Genomic DNA, 22,283 nt, shown 5'->3' on the forward strand with positions numbered 1-22,283 from the left:
CCCCCCCCCCGTATTCTTTGCAAAGTGTGATGAGATTTATTTAAGAAATGTTTTTGGTGAAGTCCTCATTTCAGAGTCTAGAACACACAGAGTAAGTTTCAAGCTGAATCTGTAGGTGCTCAGTACAATCTTTCCCCTTGAATGGCTATTGAGAACACAGACTGGAGTGGGCAAGACAGAGAAGGTCAATGTGTCTGTCTGAAAGTACTGTAGAAAAAGTTACCTTGTTTGCTACAACATTTCAAATCCTTTTGTCCATGTTCCAGGCTTTTTGTATAGTCATAAAAGCTCTTTCGTTGGTAATAAATACAACGATGCTTAGCATTTATATTGTGCTCTTCACATTCAAAGCACTTTCCACATAAAATCCCTTTGCTGAGTTTGTCCCTCCAAGACAGATGTTTATAACTCTTCTTCTGCTCAGGGAGTTGCCTGGATGTGTCTGAGAGCTGAATTTAATTCCAGCTMATTCTCATGTTACCTTTATAAGGAAAATACTGGTCCTGTTTAAAAAAGAGGGCAGCATAGAAGAAAGACCTGTCCGTGGCCACAGAGGGCACTAAAGGGAATCAAGAACAAGGCGTGTGACAGAAAGTTAGTGTTTAGTCCTATGAACAAATGACAGATCTACAATCTCTCATATACTTAAAATAAATAGTTGTCAAAACAAGCAGTGTATTTTATAGGACCACTGTCCTGGTCTTAGCCTGGCTGCACCCATACATCCATTAGTGTTAAAAAAAATACTGGAAAGGTAAAAATTACATTGAGTTTTAAGGAAAAGAGAATAATATTGCTAAACTGTATTACAGTTTGTCTCAAGAAAGAAAGAGAAGAAGACAAAATCTGTTCTCTGCAGACATTGTTGCTGGTAAAGTTACTGATTAGAAGTTGATTTTTCTCACTGAACACTATCAGGGAAGGTTAAACAGTGGAGAACATGATTAACTTTGAACCAAAAATAGGGTTTCTGAATGTGAAAATCACTAGCACGCTGTGGCAGCCGATCCTCACAAGTTAGAGGCTTTCTCTGCAAGACAGCGTGTTCTGTGGTCACGCTGCGGGCCTGGTTCGTAACCCTCTTCCATTGCTCCCCAGCGGGTGTAGGTGGAGCCCCTGCCCTGTGTGTGTGTGTCCAGGTCACAAGCTCAACCTACTGATCAGACTGGGTGAATTTGTTCCACAGGATAGTCATCCAACGGCAGGGATGTCACATCACATTCGAAGGCATCACATTCGTTCCCAGCTTTTGCAGAAGGCAAAGCTGAAAAAAATAATTCTTGTTTTCCAGAAACTTATGGTTTCCACACTTAACAAACATCCTTAGTTATATAAAGTGTAGCCCCAAACCACCCAGTTCATTGAAGAATGGTGCTCACCTTGTGGCAGACTACAAACTGGACATGCTCTTATTATATTTGTGGTGTTCCTAACACAGTTACAGCTCACCGTTTTTCATGTTGGCCTGTGTTTTTTCATAGACTRTAAATGACCTGTGAAAGGAGTTGTGATTTGTTATTGATTTGTAAAATTCCTAGCGCAATGAGCCTAGCTTAGCTGTGGTCTTTAGACACTAGTTTGTAGATGTTAAATGGCATTAAATCCCTCTGCTTACTAGAACCTCTTACTCTTCTCCATGCTGCATTATACAAGATCCAGACACAGATCTTTTTTCTCAGTGCTGCTGAATAATATAAAAGTTGTTTACATATTAAAGATAAAATAAAAGAAAAAGAATTGGGTTACAATTTAAGAAACAATAAAGTTTAACAAAAAAGGTGATGTCTGTAAGTGGCACCATTAACACATATGTCATATTATGAAATTCCACAGACTTAAATCTAAATAAAAGATGTAAAACATCTTTTACTTAGATGCTAAATAAAAGATGRAGCTGAGGGAGTATGCCTCCTCTCGCCTAGCATTTGTCTCCTGAAGCTGTAACTTGGTGTGTGTGTTGTAGGGGAAGGAAGGAGGAAAAAACCTGGTTTGCGGTACTGCAGATGCACACAGTAAGGTGATTCACACATAGTTTCAGAAGACTGATACACCGAACAGTGCTACATACATGGAGCGATATAGCTGTTCTTCCCCCCAGCTGCCTCCCTGCCAGTGTCAGGTACCAATGTGGAGTGACTGAGAGACATAAATATTGCAGTAATGCACACGGCATAGGTTTTGGCAGAAAGGTTTGATTCTTTTTCTCTCACAGCTACATTTTGGCGCTGTTGTAGATGGAGCTCCTGCGTTCCATGGTTTGGAGATACCGTCTCGTCTTGAACATCTCTGCAACGCTTTCGAGGTCGGTAGTGTATCTTGCATCCTAGGATGCCGGTGGAGTCTTCCCTTTTCAAAAATACATGTTCTAACACAGGAAATGAACAACTCGGTATGCAACTGGTTGTTTTCTGTGCCTCGGTACCTCGGTCTTTCCTCTTACTCCTGGGCCAGCTGGCACAAGTATAATCCATACCAAAGCAGAACCAATGTGATGTTTTCCAATRTTCCAGAAACTGGAGTTCTCATACCAAAATCAGTATGTGGCGAACATCAGCTGTACAGTACGGGAGGAAGGAGTTCTAGCCCRGAGCTACCGTTTCGCTTGAGTCTGCGCTGTGAGCTTCATAAAACGGCAGGCATCGCGGTTGTCCCTTTGGCCTCTGTCCGGCGCGCCACCGCCTTGCGCTTCAGCTTGCTTTTGGCTTTATCACCCATTCTGCCTGAGGGTTTGCGCGGTAAACATCTAACAGGTACGCRTCCGGGTCCAGGCAGTGCTGACCTGAGCCAAAAATGGACAGCTGTGAATCATACCRCGCGCATTCGTATGTGGGACGGAGCTATATTAAAATGTCCTTGAATATATCTCTGATTTGCACGCGTCTTGGGGTGGTCATGCCTTTGTGCCTATGTGTAGGGGGTTGTTTGGGTAAATTTGCCTTTCAGTATTTTTACTCAGTGAGATTCACGAATTCACGTGCAGATAGGCTGCTGYGCTTTCCAAGGAGTTATGGACAAGGCATTTAGTTAAATGTATTATGATTTCTTTATAACCATTAACAATGCTATTGCTGTAGGTACCACAGGATATGTTTATATTTCTCTGCATTTACCTGGCTGGGATTACAACTGTGATTTCATTTCTATACTATTTTTAAATGCTTGAAAAGTAGCTCTGTGAAACAGATGTTCTCATCCATGTAGGAACTGACAAAGGAAAATATGGAATATATCAAAGTTTTTGGCAGCTGCTATTTTGCTAGTTTRAAAAAAAATAAATAAATATCAGAGTCCTCCAAAGTCTAGCTGTTTGAAGGTTTTTGTTAGAGTGGAAATGGGAGCTGGCTGCCTGGGGAGTCCTGGCTGCCTTTGCGACAATCTATCTTTGACACAGAGAGAGGCATTTGGTTCTTGTTAATTGAGTAATATGGCAATAAAGTCTTGACTTAAGTTGATTTGTTGGATTATATTGCATTTAGACTGGATGGTGWAGCTATTTAACTAGTGAGGTTACACTGCTGTGACGTTAAGGATTATGGTAAATTTTTTGTTCGGTTACTTACAACGTTACCTAGGGTCCTAATGATTTTATTCAAGTAAAAGCAATATAAATGAATTAATGCATAGTCAATGGATTAAGATACTCTAGAAGATCTAGGACTATAAAAAACATTTAAAATGAGCATACAAATTAAATGGTCAGAATTTTGGAAGAGCATGTTAGGAATAGCTGCAGTTGTTTCACAAGTGCTATAGGATCTTTTCCTGCTTTAGCATCTGTTGGTCGTTCTGCGTAGCCAGGCCAAACAAATCACTAATCAAATTTAGTTTTCCAAGAGTATGTCTTTAGTAATAAAGACTGTTCATTTTGCTTCTTGACTTCTATTGAAATAAGTCTGTGATATTTTGCGATAATTTTATAGAGGCTGTTCAGAGCTGAAACTAGAAAAGATAATGAATGYGATCAGAGAGTTGACAAAAGACTTAAGCACAGCACCCAGAATTTTAGTATGAATAGAGAAAGGAGCAAGTCAGAACTGTGTAATATCAAATTAAAATCTGGTTTTGACCTTTAGGCAAAGAACTTGTGTGGTGAGCCACTGTTGTTATGAAACACRGAAGACGACAAAATCCCTACTGCAAGGAAATTACAATCTAAATAAAGCATACAGATTAGTACAAATATATTATAAGCATATATGTAGTGACTGAATTCTTAGTTCTGTTTTCTTATGTGGGGGAGGTTAACACTTGAATACAGTGAGGAAGAAGTGTATTTYGGGAAAAGGCTTAAGAGCAGGATGGAATATGCTTCCAAGAAGAAGACTAAGGGAAAATAGGGGAAAAAAAGCTCAGTTATGAGAGAAGAAAGCAAAAGGTCAGATGAATTTGGCAAGTCTGCAGCAGCCATAAGGAGTCCTGCTGGGATCTAGCCATCAGGTCATCATATCCTGTGGAGAGCCTTTCCAATCACTCTGGAGTCAGGAGGGATCATTACACTGATTGTAACAGCTTTTGGATCAGAAACCTCCTTTCCTGCAGATGGACTGGAAAGCAGGAGGGACCCAGCTGTGTGAAAACAGCACTGACTTGCAGAATTCTGAGAGTCTAAGGACATTCAGGAATCAGTTTTCAAATATGAAACATACCGATATTTCCTCCAATTTCATGCAAACTTTGGATCTGGCCTCCCATGTTCTGTGATGATCCGTGGCTGAGAGAGAAAAAAAAAATCAGTTTTGTCCTGCCTGTTACAATGCCTGCCATATCAACCATCATCTACATTAAGCAGGAATTTGATATTTTTTGCCCTTGCTTTGATAAATTTACTTATCAAATTCTAACATATTAAGCACTGTAAAAATAYTGTCTACTACAGAAGCAGTTCATTATGTCACATAATGTCACACATGTTGACTAAGCCTTCTATTTTTTATTATTTATTTAAGGAGAAGAATTATGCGACAACACAAGAAAACTTCACAGAGAAGACTTTCAGGATACAATTTCTCATTTTCCTTAACTGTTAATAATTATTACTTTACAGAAATAAAAACTTTACTGATTTATGGGCAGATGTAAGACAATCCCTCTGGATTCTGTATGCAGCRAGTCTATAAAATGTATGTTTTTAGTAGAGGCATACATAGGGCAGATATTGATTCTGTACAGGAACCAATTGTTAAGTAACATACAAAGAATAAAAATCAAAGGTTAATTTTTTTTGACTAATATTATAATAAATTAGAAATTTTAGGTTATAAAAAGAGTTCTTGTAACACAGTAAGTCTCTGAAAATGGGACAATCTATTCATTAATGGTTCTGGAAGTATTGTTCAGGAAAAACAAAATGTTCTGATTTACCCACCTGTTTTCACAGTGGAATCGAGCCAGGATGTCTTTGGCTTTTGTTTGGCTGTTGAGTTGAATAGCCATAGAGATTTTTGAATGCAGTGGTGCATAAACTCTTATCACTCCTTCGGGTATATCAGACTGCAGATATGGGGGAAAAGTGACCGCTCCCTAAAGTCAATATTCAGCAGAATAAGTCTAAGGCACATATTGCTGTAGCTCCATTCAGAAAACATTCTGCAAATTTTTMTTTCAAGGTAGCTTGAAAAAATCATGGTTTGGATTCACTTAATTATTCAAACTACGTAGATATGATCGTATAATTGCAAATTTATAGATACATATAATAAGATACTACACAAAAACAAAAACTCATTGGTAAGCATCACACTAATTCATGCAGAATAAATAATAGTCCTTGAATTTTAATTGCTTGTAGTAATATTATAAATTGTTATCTAAGATTATGATAGGCTTTTTCTCTTAATATTGGCCAATGAACCAACTGGTTAATTAAAAAATACATGTAAATATCTAGCAATATCTGTTCTTCCTTTTAAAGATGAARTTCTCTTGAAGCATTAATGAACATCCAGTTCTGTTTCTGCTTTCTGTAGCTTTAACTAGACGGAAGCCTACAACTTTAAAATATAGAAGTACCATATGGTTTCCGTTAATTTGAAATTTGACCTTGTGCAGGGTTCAAACAATCATCTATGAAGTTTATGCACTCTCTATGATTAATGGCAGATAAATCAATTAGCAAGGTTTGCATTCCAATTCTAATCCAGTTAATACCATGCTGAGTAGAGTACAATAGTCTCTCTAGTCTTTGTCCCTGCGTAATGTAAAACATCTGAGACCTAGGGTTTGTGTTAAGTGCTCTCAAAATTCAACTCGGTTGTCCAAACAGAGTTTGCCCCCAGTGTACCCTTCATATTTCAGCTATCTGCCAGGGGTGGTCTCCTTTTCATTAGATATAAAGCCTACTGCAACGATCAATGAACTTGTCTTTCCGACAAGTGCAAGGTTTGTAATAATGTACTCTGCTTTAGCAGCTTTTATTGAGCTTATTCCAAAGTGAATACAGTTATGGTACACAGTAGTGTACACCACCATTTTAAACAAATACATACACCCATATCTGCAGTACAAATGTATGTCCTACCTACAATGTATTTCATTCATTGCTGGCAAGCAAATTAGTATGGATTCACAATTCATACTTTCTCTATTTTTTCAATATGTACCCTTCCGCAGCTTCCGTTTGTTAGATGTTTTAGTCTTTTATTTCTTACAGTCTCTTAGTATCACTCCTTTCTAATTTTTCTTTTCTTTTGTTCTTCAAACTTGTTCTTCAAAGACTAGTTTGACCTTGACCAGTGCCTTGAGTAATCCCCTTGCAATTCACCAGTCTGCATTCTTTTAAACTAATATGAAAGACTAGAGACTTTCTGTCCAGGTTACTAAAGGTTGTCACTACATGGAAGTACTACATAAAAGCTACTATAGGAACAGTGTATGTTGTGCATGTGTGCACAGCCTGCTGTGCTGCTTACTTTATATGTTACACCTAATATGTATTAATTTTAAGTGTGTTTTGAAGCAGTGTTTGCCAATAAAATCCCTAAACTCCCTATTCAGGCAATGGAAAAAGTTGGTGGCTTTGAAGACCTCCAAAGGAAGGTCTTTCTATTAGACTTTCCTAAGTCTGAGCGGTACTTGGAACTCTGGAAGTCCTCAAAGGTATCCACCTCTCTCCAGTGACTATGGGGAACATCAAGACAGATCTGAGAAGTGCTTAAAATTTTAGGTGTTTAAAATTTAGACCCAGATTTGACGTCTATGTTAGGCAAACTGGATTTTCTCTTTGCTTAGAAAGTTAATGCAAAGCTGTAAAACTACAATGCACAAGGAGAGTATCTAGTGGCCTAGCTATCATAGCTGGGCATGCGTAAATGCAACTAATCCTAATATGGACCATCTTACTACCCAAGTACAGCTCAATGCATCTGTTGAACATTCACAGAACATTTTCATAATAGACAGCCCATGTATGATCATTTTCTTACAAAACAGACAGATACAAAACCTGCGTTACAGATACAAACATATCTGTATATATAAACATATATACTGTTTATATCTTGGACTGCTAGAAATCATTTTGCCCAGCATCTTTTTCTCAATCAATCCCCAACACTTTGTTTTACCAGCATATTGGGCTGGGAAGGACATCTCTCAAGATAGCTCCCAAATCAGCTTATTTTGTATAGTTAAATATACAAACTATTGTTTGACTGGGGACTTCAGGGATTTTCTATTTCAAGTTTTAGTTGTAAAACCCACAGGTCTAACACCTTCACTCATACTGCTTTTCTCTGGTAAAATGTATTTGATATATATAAATATATATATATACACATCTGAAAAACATAAACTTATCTATTTTATTTCTCAGTGTTACCTGAGGGCAAGTTCCCTGTCGTATGGGAAACTGTGCATGGAAATAATAAAGCTGGTAATCACTACCATGGGAAACAAAGGCTATACGGCAAATGAGGTGCAAGAACCAAACTAAARTCAGGTGCTTAGAAGCAGTAAAGGGGTGGATTATCCAAAAAAAAGGAAGAGAAAGACAGACTCAAAGTCTAACTAACCCCAGACTGGAGCATTTTGTGAGCAGAAGAATGGAAATTAATTTTAAGGAATATATTTAAATATTTAATATTTAGTATTTAAAGAGTATTTTATACACCTCTAAAGGAATTTCCTTCCCCCACCAGAAGACTGCAAGAGATAAGAGGGGAGATACCWCTTAAAAATTATATATTTTAACATACCTCTGATCTTTCAGGTCTCTCCCTCTCCATGGTCTTTCTCCTCAGAAGTTTTCTCACGCCTTTGTCAAACATCAGCTGCCTCTTGCTGTTGTTCATTGCTGCCTCATTCATTTTTCTCACCTGGGAAATCAGGAAGGATGGGACCTAAAGGAAGGAAAATGGAGCTGAGCATATTCAATGGATTTTCCCCCCCTAAAATTGGTCTTGGGTCTTTAGAGAGGTGCCAAATTGTATGCACCAGAAACTCTATTCCCCAAAGATACATGGGATTATCAGCTTCCTCTGCCAACCCACAGTTATTCTTTGGGTAAAATTGTATGTTATTTTTCACACCACATAAAACGTTTTAGTGATGTTTGCAGTTGTAAGCACTTCATCACAAGGGTGTCTTTGTCATCTCCATAAACTCTCCCTCTGTTCTRAGGACCCAAGCTGAGACTGTCAACATTTTCAGGCCCACCTTCAGAAGTCCAGCAAGTAAGGAAGACTTTTGGCCCATATTATTTATTTTGGGCTAGTCTTTAATCTCAGTAATTTCATCTCAATCAAGTCTAGGCATCTCATCTAGGCATCTACACTTAAACCATTTACATTCTCCTGTATAATCAGCAGTACAAGATTGGTACTGCCAGAGGGCAAGTCATCCCAAGAAGGATGTCTTAGCTAGGTAAGGTAAATCTCCTTCCATAGGTATCCATCTTTCTTCCTCATTATTGATATAAAAGCTCTAGTCAGTTCCCAAAGAGTAGCAAATGKTTTTTTCTAGGAAGACCTGTTTACACTGATTTCTACAGAGCTGCAGCATATTGCAAAATACTTTTCTATTCTGGAGACAAAAAGAGGGAATCACCATTACTCACTGTCCACAAGATGTCCTGGTACCTAATTAAAAGTCGCACAATGTGTGCTGTGGTGGCAGCTGCTTGCATTTCTTGTTGGTTTGCACGTTTGCCTTTGTAGATGAAGAGGTTTGGTGCAACAATCATAGAAACATTCCACAGATTCATTTTATTTTTCCCTTCATTGGCAACCACCTTCTTCAGGAACTGAAGAAAGGCCTGGAAAGCCAACACTTGTTATGCTTAATCATCTCACGAAAGATTTTACTTATTAAATACAGCATTTTCAAATGCACAATGTGTCTAGCTAAAAAGCTGCAATATTTGCACTTGGAGGTGATATTTAGGATTTTTTGCCTTCTAGCTTAAATTACCATGATATTCACTAGCTCAATCATCCTTGTCAATCACAAAAGAATAGTTCATGGTATCACATACACACATTAATAAATTATATACCACTTTGAGCATATCCCAAACACATTAAAATCAAGTACTGTATTGGCACTAAGGCTCTGAATCTTCTAGTAGAGGAAGGTATAAAGACTTTGCAATAGAATAGTTAACTTCTTCATAGGATTCAGGATGTCCATATTGATGTATTTGGCCAAGGCTTTTTTGTATGTTGCAGTCACCAGGGTGATCAGATTCTCTTCAAACATGCGCCAGTCCCATATGTGCTATAATCTGAGGCATTTCTGCCAGCAAACCAAAACTGGTTCTGGGATAATAAAAACAAGAAGTGCCCAGTGGTAGGTCTTTGACGTTACTTCTGCATATGCATGGCAGAGTCAGAGGAAACTTGCTTCCCTTTTGGCCTGTTTGTTCAGGATTTTGTTTGAGTGACTGGATGGGATGGATTGTTGTTCTGGTTAGAGCTGGGATCACTGTTCTGTTGAAACCACTGTCTTTGTACCCTGACTTGCAATTAAAACATTTTTACAGACCAAGGAAATAAAAAACAGAAACTCTGTTGGAGAAATTTCTAAAATTTCATTATAAATGGCAAGTAGAGCAGTATTCAGTTTTGTCATTGTCACTTCTATTTTAGTAAAAAAACCTAGGAATGCTTAAAACTGCTCTTCTATCACATGTTTTACATATGCTGCTCCATATGTGTATGGACTTGGGTATAGAAATAAACCCTACTCTTCACACACCCTAGCAGACCTCCAAACACTTTAAAGAGGTGGTCATTATTCTTGTCTTGTGTCCACAAAGAAATGCAGATAAAGAAGACATCCACATTCATAAAGCTACAGCTAAATGGAGACCTAAACTGACTGTCCAAGGCTTTTGATGTAGAGGACTGATGCCGTGTTTGGGAGTCCCAGACAGCTCATTCACTCAGATTTCCTTCACACGGAAACAAGTCMGAAGAGGCAGTCGGTGTCTCTTAGGATCACAACTGCAGCCAGACCTGGAAGCTCCCAAACATGCTCGCAGCCACAGTTCCTACCACAGGAAGTACTGCAGGCTAATAGGCATGAATTTGTAAAGCAAAATAGCTGAGGCTGAGGACCTGGCATCCATGCTATGGATATGTTTTAGAGCTTTTTGCTTTGAACTCCCTCCTCTACTCTGAACCAGTGGACTTCAGTGCCCTTCAGTGCCTAAAGTGCCCTAGGTGAGTGAGCTCCTGGAGTGCATCTTCTGTTTTAATTTTATTCCAAATTTATACAGAAAACCCAGAAACTAAATCTTATTTTCCAAAAAGATTCTTGAGAGTTTTCACCAACATCAGCATTTGGATACTTCCAACAACTATTCCTAATTGCTTGTGAAAGTAACTACAGTCAGGGAATTGGAACATCTTTTTTTGAGGAAATGATAAGAAACACAGATGAAGGCTTTCATGGTGAAACATCTGGTCACTGCCTTTTAGAAACAAACTCCATCTCTAATTTAAAAGTCAAAGACACCACAGATGGCAGGTAATAGCAAATAAAGCACATCATATACCTTGGCTGTGTCTCTATTGGCTTCAGGCAGCAGCATGATCAGCAGATGCAAAGCTTGTAGTTGTAACTTGATCTTGGAGATTTCTAAGAATATGAATAATTAATATTTTAAATCCCAATTACGATTGGTTTGTGCTAAAAGCCTTGTTGATAAGTTGTTCTAGAGACAAAACAACCACTAGTCAGTTGAGACCAGYATATTGATATTGATTAGTAGTAAGCTTTTTCCAAAATATCATAAATTTAATTTAACGAGTTTTTCCTCATCATCTTCAGTCTTTCTCATAGAGTGAGACAATCCTGTATAAAATTCTGTCTGGATAACACAGGTTCTATATTTTTCAGTGTTAGCCAGTTTCTCTTTGATATCACCATGAGAATGCGTTGTATATGGATCATGCCATTGTAATCAAGTGTTTTCTTTTTTCAAACTGARATGGGTATTTGTTTTCAGAAAATGTTCAGACTGGTATTGTTGAGTAATTTGCTGACCCCATGCGCCCTTACGCTCAAGCTTCATTGTTAATAACTGTAGAAGTATTTGTACCTTTAATCACAAATCTAGCTCTCCAGAGAAAGTAGAGCCCCTTGTCAGCTACAAAACACCGTATTTTCAACGACTGCTATATATCCATARGGTACATTTCTCTCTAGAAGAGCTGGGCTTGAGAAGATCAGAAGGGCGTACAATAACTTTATCATTCATTTCCATTCAGGGCTGATGGGAGAGATTCAGGGAAAAAAGTGTAGTGCTGGAGACAGTGTCTGTTATTGGGAATAAAGTCACTTTATTCTGAACAGACACCTCCTATTCTGTCTCTTCCTCCATGATAACTGATTCTAAATCTATGTAGCCTGGCACTCATAAGGAGGATACTCAGGTACATGAAGCTTACTGGAAGAGGGCCAACTCTTTGTGCTTTTTAAAACACCTCATGGAGATACAGAAAAGTTGGCTGCAAAATCATATAAAAGTTCCACTTTCTCTTTACCAATTTATGGACACACCAATAAATGCACCATCTTGATACTCTCAGTCTTTCCTAACTCAAGTGAATTTAAACTAAAGTGTAGAGGTATTGCCAAATTCTGTTGCATCCTTCATAGAAGGAAAATGAACAAAAAGTACCAAGAATGAGATGCTGCGTGTACACTGACAACAAAACCAAGCTGTTTGAAGCCTTCTGTAAGAACATGTGTTTTTGTATAAATATTCTGATCACAGCATAAACTTTAAGAAAAATAAAATAGATCTAATAAAATATTAACCAAAATGTAGTGGCTTGAATTTATCTTGCAGAAACTTTCATTTGTGAAATCTATAATTTGAGTGACTCAGAGTCTCTATGTGAAAGGCATTGCTCAGCCATCACCCAGTGTGAGCACCATTGCTCACAGCGTTCAAATCTCTCACGAAAWGGCTGTGTCAGTCACACAGTGAGTCTATACTATTAGCTAACACAGACTTTTTTCATCTGAAAAGGAAACCCTGCAGGAAAATTAAATGTTTAGACAACACAGTGGACCTTGGCACTTAAAACACTTCTGCATTTTATCATGATTAGTTGAACTCCTTTTCTACCTACTTTCCACTAATGTAATGAAAGCAGGTAGATATTCTACTGTGAAGAGCGGGCTTGGGAGTTCTCTTATAAACATTTTCAGCAGTCCTGCTGCATCATTATTTCGTACTTGGTCCCAGTCAAAAGTGTCTTCGTAAAATTTTGCCTCGAGTTCTTGATGGAGRTTCTGAAAGACAGAAGAAAGCATCTGACTTTTAATTGTTGCTTCTGACCCGACAGTTTGAGATCATTTCACAAATCTTATTACGAACAACAGCATACATAATAGCTGAATTAGAGTTGCCCTAAACCAGTAACAGCAATCTAAATACAGTGTCATGGAGTTCAGAGCAGGTTAGCTAATCAGATGCCTGGGGATGTTTTGCAAACCAGGCTAAATTTTGTTTGCCATAGCTAGATTACTGCCAGAGACACATTTGAACAAGTTTAAAGCAAGACATCTTTGCACAATGTAGACTTTGAAATAATAAAAAAGTCAGTTGAATAAGATTTTTATAACAATTGCTTTTTTTTTTTTTTTTTTTTTTTTTTTTTTTTTTTTTTTTTTTTTTTTTTTTTTTTTTTTTTTAATGTAAAACACTCTCCTGAGGCTTTTACCCTGAAATCACAAAGGAGTGGAATATTCTTCCTCACCACCAGTTAACTTCCTAAAGAACATGCTGGTGTTTTAGTCCATGGGCTTTGAGCAAATGATTTTAACTTCAGGTCTTCCTGTCTTTAGGTAAGTGTTTTTTTAAATTTGATCACTTCATAGAAAAATAAAGATATAAAAGCATTACTGTCAGAAAATCTCCACTTGATACAAGCCAAAAAAACTCTTAAAAATCTAAGAGATATCTAAGATAGAATCTACTTTAATCCAGTTGTTCTCCAATGTCAGCATCTTGCTTTACAACAGAGGTATATCAATGTTTTGTGCATGTGTAAAGGGAAATAATCAGTAAGGTTCCAAGTGGGAGGAGAACTTGGCTTCAAACCCAGATTACTGATTGGAAAGTGTAACCTCAATCAAAACTTCCTTAGGTTAGTAAGATTGAGGCAGGCCATTTAATATCAGGATATCCATAAATTATGCAGCTTCCACAATTATCATTGACCAAAACCTTTGCCTTATCCACATTAACTTCGTTACTGGCTTTCACGTGACCATCTAAGAGAAAGTAGATCTGTAGCTAATACTCAAGTTTCAAAGCATGCTTTTTTTTATCAAATGTGCTTTACTGTTATGCAAAAAAACYTACTCCATTGAGACAGAAAAGATTTTAAAAAATGAAGTCTGTTTTCTGTTTCTTGCATGAATTGAAGGAAATTACATATCAAACAYGGTCACACATAATGAAGTGAAATGGTTGGCACAAAAGCAAATACAAAGTCATTCAGGATTTGATGTATAATGTCACAATCTCATTTTTACTAGCAATTTTACTGGTTGTAATCTGTGCTAGCTCAGCTGCCTCTATATTCACATCCCTTGCACATAATCCGTACAAATACTTGGATTAAATTCTCTCCTGGTAACTGACCGGAAATGTGGAACAGAATTGCTCACTTCATCAAAAGCACAAGCAGAGAAAAAAAGATGTTCATTTTTTTTCCTGCTGAAAACTGTGAAAAAACCTTAGAAATGGAAAGCCAGATTTTTGAAACATATATTATACATGCATATATATATACACATATGCACATAGGCAAATATATATGTGTGTGTGTGTGTATATATATATATACGTGTGTGTGTATGTATATATATATATATATACACACATACACTTCATATGTGTGTGTGTCTGTGTGTGTATACATATACACACATATTTTTATGCATGCATCTAAGAATTTTTTAAATGTTTTTGTATAGGTTTTTTTTTTTTTAATTTGACTGATCCTACAGTAGACTATCATGCATTTTTGGTTCACTGGAGCTTTTGTTAGAAACCACAGACTAGAGACAGAGAAAAACTGGTATTCATTTTTTTCTGTTCTTCATTTTATAGAAAAGTAACCTTTAATCACTTCCATATGCCTTTTATTTCTCCAAACAAGACTGAAATAAAATTGGAATGCACTCAAATCCTAATTTCATAATAATGTATGAAGGCTTTGAAGGATGAAATCTGAATCTGCTTTGGAAAATCTTCTCTTTCTTGCTAGTTGGCTCATTGGACAGACATAAATGAACCCAAAACTCAAATAATTTAAAACCATCATGTGGAAATTTAACTTACCAWCCAGTACAGGACAGTTACACATTCAGAAACTCATATCTCAAAGCAGTTCCCTGAATATAGTTGTGGATAAAAATAAGAAATAGTACAGATAAAAAGAATATGAAGATGCAAAGAACAAGAAAGTTATTTAATAAGGCAACAGCAGAGCCCTGCTGTGTAATCTCCCTGGATAGGGCAGAAAAACTGGAGATTATATGAAATAATATTTCAGTATTTTCATGAAAAAATGAAGAAGCTGAAAAATACAGGCCAAATTAAGGCCTCCTTCTGCAAGAYATGGCACTTTGCAAAGTGTTGAGTGCTTTTGTCAATCCAGACTGTCCAAGGGAATCAAGATGCTGTTGCCTATCTTTGGCGTGTGTCACATAATGCTGTTTTTTCTCCTATGGTCATTTTAAATGACCCATCAACATTTAGCAATTCCCAGGGTTCCTCTTCCATGCCATGCGGCTGCCACCATGCTGCAACTTAATCCCTCAGATAGAAAGACTAGTTTTCTCCTGGATGAGAAAGTGGGAGGTTATCACTATGAGAAGATGCTTGACATAGACCAAAAAANAAAAAAAAAAAAAAAAAAAAAAAAAAAAAAGTGAGAAAGAGATAGACATCACTAAGTCCAAAAAAAACTTCCTAATGATTTCAAGGGGATAAGATATCTTAGGCAAAGGTTTCCAGCTCCTAGCCCAAAGACAGACTTAGCATGGGGAAACAGCTGCAGCTCTTACTGTGCAGTGGTTGCACACATGAGGGTTTTTGGGCACGAACTACCCTGTGTCYGTAGCCAGCAGATAGGCTCCAAAAATGCATTATTCTAGGCTGCCAAATAGGGAATGTAGGCCAAACCTCTCTCACTCGAGACATGAAATTGTAAGATCACAGAGGATGAGTGAGAAATGAAATCACACAAAGGTTAAAGTGACATGGAAGAAGATCTTTATCTTGAGTTCACTCAGTTTAGCAACTTTGGATTTCTAAAATAAATTAAAATAGAGATAAGATCACTGCGATTTTGGATGACAGAGATAAATTGAAAGGATTCTTCAGTCTTTAGTGGAGAAAAATTGCACTAGACATCAAATCTGTGCTTTATATAGAACATTAACAAATGCAAAGCAATATCCCATATTTTCTCTGATTTATTGGTTCCCAGGAACCAATCTGACCTTTCACTTGTAGGAATGGAAATGCTGATCCATGCACATCTGTATTTGTCTGCAGGGGGTATTTATGTGCTCTACATTCTTTTACACAGAATCTGTGGTCCAGAAAACAGAAAACTGGGACAGGCATATACCTTAACTCTGGAGGCAGATCCAGGCACTCGAAGAATTCCTTCAGTTTCTAAACCTGTTTCTTCAAGCTTGAGTAGCAACTGAAAAAAAGTAACAACACAGAAGCATAATCAGAATTATTTAAAAATGCTGTTAACTTTTTTCAGTCTAGGTCTCTGAAATTAATTTGAAAAAAAAGAAACACTTCTACATAATTTGCTAAGGAAAACAAGAGAGCTCATGTAAGTAATCATTCCTAATTTGACTTCCATGTGCCTGACCCTGAAATACAGAGAGTATGGAAATCTGATTACACAGTAGGCTCTTCTGCCCTTGACTTGAGACTTGGCACTGCTGTAGAACAAGTAACACATAAACGTGTTAATAAAAGGGCAGGTACATAGACTAAATCACAATGGTGTTTTGAGGGAAAATTAACCTCTGAGAAATRAAATCTCACACTAAGGAGCACAATAGAAAGGGCTATAGATAACATATGTTTCTGGGAACTGAGAACTCAGATTAGAAAATGATCCCAGGATATTTTGKTTTTGAATTTTCTGTGAATACGGGCATAGAGTTTTAACCTAATTCTTTAGAAAAAAATATATAGGTTTTGATTTAACAGAACTTAAAATAAGCAAAAAAGGAAAATCATTTCATAGCATTTCACTACCTATTTTATTAGCTTCCTGCTCTAGCAGTTGGATCCTTCTAATTTCCTATTGTAACTTGACAGGGGAGCTGGTGGGCATGATTGAAAAGACACGTAAATATTTAAGTTATGTCAGTGTTAAATTTGTCAATGGCCATGGTCTTCTCTCTGACATYTCATCTTGCTTCCCCTTCTTTCAGTGTTTATAAAGAAATTTGTTGTAATTTTAGGTCCATGTAAATGTATGCTTGTGTCTGTGTATGTGTGTCCAAAACATCCACTGGATGTCACTGTATTGTCAGGTGATTTATTTAAATAATGTTGTCTTGTTATACAGACCTCAAGGAGAAGATACCACTTCCATTATGGAAGTAATATTTACARTTTGAATTTATGTGAAATTTAAACTCCCACCATTTCTGCACAAACATGCAATTTTGCATGGCTCTATAATTCAATGAGAAATGTGAGCAGAAAGCCAGCCATCAGTTTCCTGATGYTTTCTGCACTGTACCATATAATTCCACAAATGGAAAGAGATCCCTGTGACAGATAAAATGCACAAAAGGAGCAGTTTTTATCTCTATCTCATGAAGCGTTCAAACCATAACATACAGACAGAAAACCTGTAGACAACTTGAAACCTGTTAAGCGTTCATCTTCTTTTATCATGTCTGCTTTGTGTGTAAATGCTAATGACGGAAATGCAAGTCTGGGTGGCCAAACTGGTTATGTTTTACTCACTTTTTGGAAGATGAGGGGAACTTTTATGCCTGGAACCTTCTTTTGATCATTTTCCAGCAGTACTGTGAGAGGGACTCCAAAAAGACCATTTTCTTAAAAAATAAAAATAACAGACATGAAAGGGAGAACTTGTGGCCTCACATACATCATCCTACCAACGCTGAGAACAGCCCAGGTGGCCACGGTGCAAACACCCGGGTGCAGTACCTCGTCCTTTGACTCTTTCCGTTCTGTTCCTCTTCAGTTCCACCCCCAGCGCGTCGTAGAAGGCTGTTAACTCAATCAGGGAGAGGTAGCGGATCTTCTTCATGTCCTCAGGAGAAAGGTCTCCAACCTCTGTCAGTCCAAATCGGCTCTTTCGAACAATGAATTTCTGCAGTAGACATGGGTTGCATTTTTATTTATATAAAAATCACAGTGTGTGAATTTTGTCTTTGAAAGAGATGCCCATATACAATAGGAAAATACAGCAAATTGATAACACCAAAGACCTGATCTGTACTCCTGTATATGGGCATGTTACATTGACATAACCATAAATTATCTTGATTTTAAAATTGAGGTTGTTACTCATTATGTTCACTTGAAGTTCAACTGGTAAATTTTGCTGGAGTAGAGACATTAACCCCAGTATCCTGGCTATGTTCCAATTTGGAACAGGTAGTTACATTCTAATTAAACCTTTGTCCAGTTTCAATTGTATATAATGCTTTACTTTGCTTCTGCCTCTACCAGAATGCTGTTGAAATAGCTGACACATTTCACCACCAATATGGCTGTATATCAATGATGGGGGGAGAAAATTAAATCCATATCTGCTAATATGCTTCACGTATTAGCATCAATTTAAAAAGGCTTAGAGGAAAATGCAAGCTCAGAATCTGAGTAAAAGTCTCAAAGCAAAACCTCTTAGTCCTGATCCTAACCAAGCACTAACTTGTATATTTTATTACTTAAGAAGCATTTAGGCGAGAAACAGGACACCTAGGAGCTAAGAAATAATTTATTCACATTGGATTAATGCATCTTTTACATGAACTAAATGATATTTAACAATTTTAGGGAGTGTGAAAATGTCTACATATTTTAGAAAATGCAGCATCATGTACCGGAACAAGCAATTTTGCATCATGCCATAAACATTAGCACAACTGTGAAAAAAATGAGACCTATCAGTTTTTGACATAATTGTTCTAAATAATAGCAATGTTATAGTAAAATAGGTGCTTTTCAAAGCATTGTGAATCTTTGGTGTTGTAATTTAAACCAGTAATTGTTACTCATAGGTATAAATAAATAGCATTACAAATCATCTCCTCCCTTTAGGGAGCTGAGTGGAAACCAAGCCTTTAATAGTGCTTTGCTTCTGGAGATTTCAGCACAGTCCTCCCTTTTATTAAATGAATTTGGACTCAATAGGTTTAGCTCATCTCTTGATAAACAGATCAAGAAAAAGGCAAACAAACAAACAAAAAAAGAATTAATTAGAGATCAGATTTCAAAGGTAAGAGAGGACAAAGAAGGCCTAAGTCAAATAGGTCTAAAGTACATTCCACACGGCATTTCAAGTTTTAGCTAGTTGTCATTAGAGAAGAAAGAAGGCAGGGGAAGGAATAATCAGTTTACGCAATGTATTGCCAATTTTGGGCCAATATCTTCTCTCCACAGAATGCAACATTTCAACTGTTACATTTATGCCGAGACTTAATAATGCAACTAAATCTACAGGAAGGATGATCTTCCAAAGATACATAAAAAGTTTTAGAATTTCTATGCTTTTTATATTCCATTGATGCAAAAAGTCCAGAAGCAATCAAAGCATAATAAATCATTTTGAAAATAAGAAAAAAAATTACACAATATATATTTTCTGAGAAAAAGGAGGGGAAAAAAACATCGGGAATAACAAAGTCTCTTTGCAAGTGTACTTGCCAAGAAAAAGTCCCAGACTCTCTGTAACAGATTACAAAGGATAGCTACACGGATTTTCCATGGTGGCTGGTTGTCTGCTAGGGTCAATATGATATGATACAGTGTTAACACAAGGTTTGTGGCTGTGCTTCTTTGTAAGAAAAATAACCAGAAAATTATGACACAAGACACAACAAACAGTGGAGTCATAACACTATGCAATATTGAAGGTGGCTGTGGTATTATGAAATTAAATTACTAGCATTTTGGAYAAAGATCATCCCTGATATTGTTTGACATTCTTTCTATGTGAAACTATACCATGTACTCAGATGGGCTTGAAATGCTTACTGACTTTTAGATCTGTAATATCTTTGACTGAGTCATATTGATCACAGTCCCATGCTGGGGAAATCGCACATATCCCTGCAAAGGAAGAAGTGTGGTGCTGGCATCTTCCTCCTGGGAGCCACAGAAGACATGACATTATTTAATGTATAATCTCTCTCTCTGCAGGTCAGCGTACACCATCCATGAAGCTGGCCATATGACTGTATCAGACCAGCTCTGTATGCCATGCTAACATGAAGTTGTGGTGTTGTGTTCAGTCTGTTCATTTTGGCCCTCTTGGAGGATGGGAGCAGATATTCTTCTGCAGTGTGCAAGTATCATTCTGTATGACGGAGCAAAAAGTGATTTTTCACTAGTGCCATTACTGTCTGAGCCACTACGGGGAGAGAACAGATATCAAGAGCGGCATTATATGAAGTAAGAGAAATGCCAATATCAACGACTACAGTTAGTGGCTTTATTTAGAAGGTCTTCATCCACATGTATTCTCACATACTCTTCTGAGCACACAGAACACTGCTCTGCATGCAATATAGTTGGTTAGAGCGTGGTGCTAATAATGCCAGGGTCGCAGGTTCGATCCCCATACGGGCCACTTGTTTGAGGGTTGGACTAGATGATCTCCAGAGGTCCCTTCCAGCCTTACCAATTCTATGATTCTTTGCTGTTCTATGATAGTTCACCTTAAGCACAGTTATGGCTTTTTCTAAAACTTACCATTCATTCATCCATAGGTCCTTGTTACTCAGTGTGCCACCTTCTTTTCCTTATTTGTCACTGGTCTCCCTGCTCTATTAACCAGAAAGTTAGCTCCAGAGAAGTTGCAGAGAATAATTTGTGTGTCTGTGTGTGCTGTAGTGAAGCCTAGGGTGTAGGCTTTCTACTACAAGGAGCAAGGAGGAACCCTTGATAAAGAGTTCATGGTTTGCCAGAATTGTGGTGAATGCGGAGGTATCGTTATTCTCCTCAGGGCGCCAAGGTTATCTCCACTACAAAACAGCCAGACACACTAAAACACAGAGATTTCACACCAATTGTAATCTATATGGTATCTATTCTTCCTTTCATCAGGAAGGAAGACTTCTGAATCTCAAGTCTTTCAACCTTGGTGGTGCCTGAGATGGACAACTGGATAATTCTCAATGAATTCAGTGTCTGCGTGGATAAATGGGTTTGGATTAGTTCAGGATAGTATAGCATTCAGGAAGTGCTTCCAAATAGTTTACAGTTATTTCATACATTTCACTAAAAAGGTGGTGTCTGGTGCATGCACGTCATGCTCCTATTTTCAGTAGTGAAATTGTGAAGACTGTTGGAAATAGATAGTTATCTAATGGCTTCAAGGAAGAATTTGAGGTAATTGCATGACTGGTCAGCACATGTCTGGCTGGATGATATGATAAGCTTTCCTTTAACCTCTGACACAGTATCTCTTATATCATAAATGTGCTGACTAGCAATTGGAGACAATCAGTAATACTGAGCAAAGGCTTGCTTTTCCCCTACGTCCACAAAGCAAATCTAAATCCATGTATTAGAAAATCTGTGAGGGACTAAAGTAGAAAAGCAGATCAAGTAATGAAAACGATTGCTAGTATCAGCACATGTAACTGGTTTTATTTCTAGGTAAAAAATGTGCAGATGATGCAGTTATTGTGGACTGAGTTGCAGAGACTAATTTGTGATGGGTACAAACTAAGACCATGCTTGAAAATCTAGTTTATCTTTGGTGCCCCCCTGGGAATCAGAGACATATGAGGTAGGCACCCACAGCAGGAAGTCTCTGCAAAGTGCACTTAACTAGGGAAATCTAATATGTCTTAATAGCCTTCAGTGTGCTGGGGATAGAAAACAGGAAATTAATGGGTTAAAGAAAACAATGGAGGAGATATTCAGAGAACAAACTTACAGGCAAAGTGGAGTCGTCCTTTTTGAATCTCTGGTTTTTCTGCCATTCTCGAGGTTTTGGAATGACTGTAATGGATTCTGAGAAAGAAACCTCGTAGGAGAGCTCTTCTGATGGGCTTACTGATGGGCTGCCTTTATCTAGTCCACAGTCTAGACAGCTATTAGCTGAAAACAAGGGAAACCATGTATGAACACCAAATGTATGTTTGCATTCAGTATAGAGACACTAAAATTTTGACCAAGATGACAAAAATCTTGAGAAAGTAATAAAGGAAGTGCTTCAAAGAGGAATTCAGTGTAAAATACAGTATGTTCCTGTTTTGTCTGGAGGAAATAACCCCTTAGAAATAAAATCCCTATTTTCATTTTAGATTATTTTACTAGTTGCTTTTCGTGAGAAAGATAGTCAAGCTGGAACTTCCTGTTTATCAGGAACTATCAAGTTTTTGTGCTCTGTCCTTGTCTACTCAGGCCAGGCAAATGTGTTGGCATTTGTGTAATGTACAGTTAAAAATAAGAGTTCCTGACAGAAAATGCTGTTGACACAATTTCTCAGTTTCTCAATAAGTTGACTTATTTACACTCAGAAGACATTGTGTGCATATTTATATATACTCACACATGTACTCACATGTACTCG

The 22,283-nt window shown here is 37.5% G+C and overlaps 1 protein-coding gene across 3 annotated transcripts in view; it reads right to left on the minus strand.

Annotated features, from left to right (window-relative positions):
• Positions 1–22,283, minus strand: part of ARHGAP28 (Rho GTPase activating protein 28) — a 77,941-nt gene that overhangs the window by 1,247 nt on the left and 54,411 nt on the right. For all 3 annotated transcript variants that reach the window (XM_085319308.1, XM_085319310.1, XM_085319309.1), the window contains 11 exons: positions 21,645–21,808; positions 17,681–17,846; positions 17,474–17,565; positions 16,098–16,175; positions 12,579–12,741; positions 10,994–11,076; positions 9,053–9,250; positions 8,193–8,336; positions 5,366–5,520; positions 4,647–4,711; positions 1–2,779 (listed from right to left, as the gene is read on the minus strand). The exon at positions 1–2,779 is cut by the window's left edge and continues 1,247 nt beyond it. In XM_085319308.1, the coding sequence (XP_085175434.1) occupies positions 2,688–2,779; positions 4,647–4,711; positions 5,366–5,520; positions 8,193–8,336; positions 9,053–9,250; positions 10,994–11,076; positions 12,579–12,741; positions 16,098–16,175; positions 17,474–17,565; positions 17,681–17,846; positions 21,645–21,808 (1,400 nt within the window). In that variant the 3' untranslated portion in view covers positions 1–2,687. The remainder of the gene's footprint in view (positions 2,780–4,646; positions 4,712–5,365; positions 5,521–8,192; positions 8,337–9,052; positions 9,251–10,993; positions 11,077–12,578; positions 12,742–16,097; positions 16,176–17,473; positions 17,566–17,680; positions 17,847–21,644; positions 21,809–22,283) is intronic.

The sequence above is a fragment of the Rhea americana genome, unplaced genomic scaffold (assembly GCF_003343005.1).
Source record: "Rhea americana isolate MKP2758 unplaced genomic scaffold, rheAme1 scaffold_58, whole genome shotgun sequence".
NCBI lineage: Eukaryota > Metazoa > Chordata > Aves > Rheiformes > Rheidae > Rhea > Rhea americana.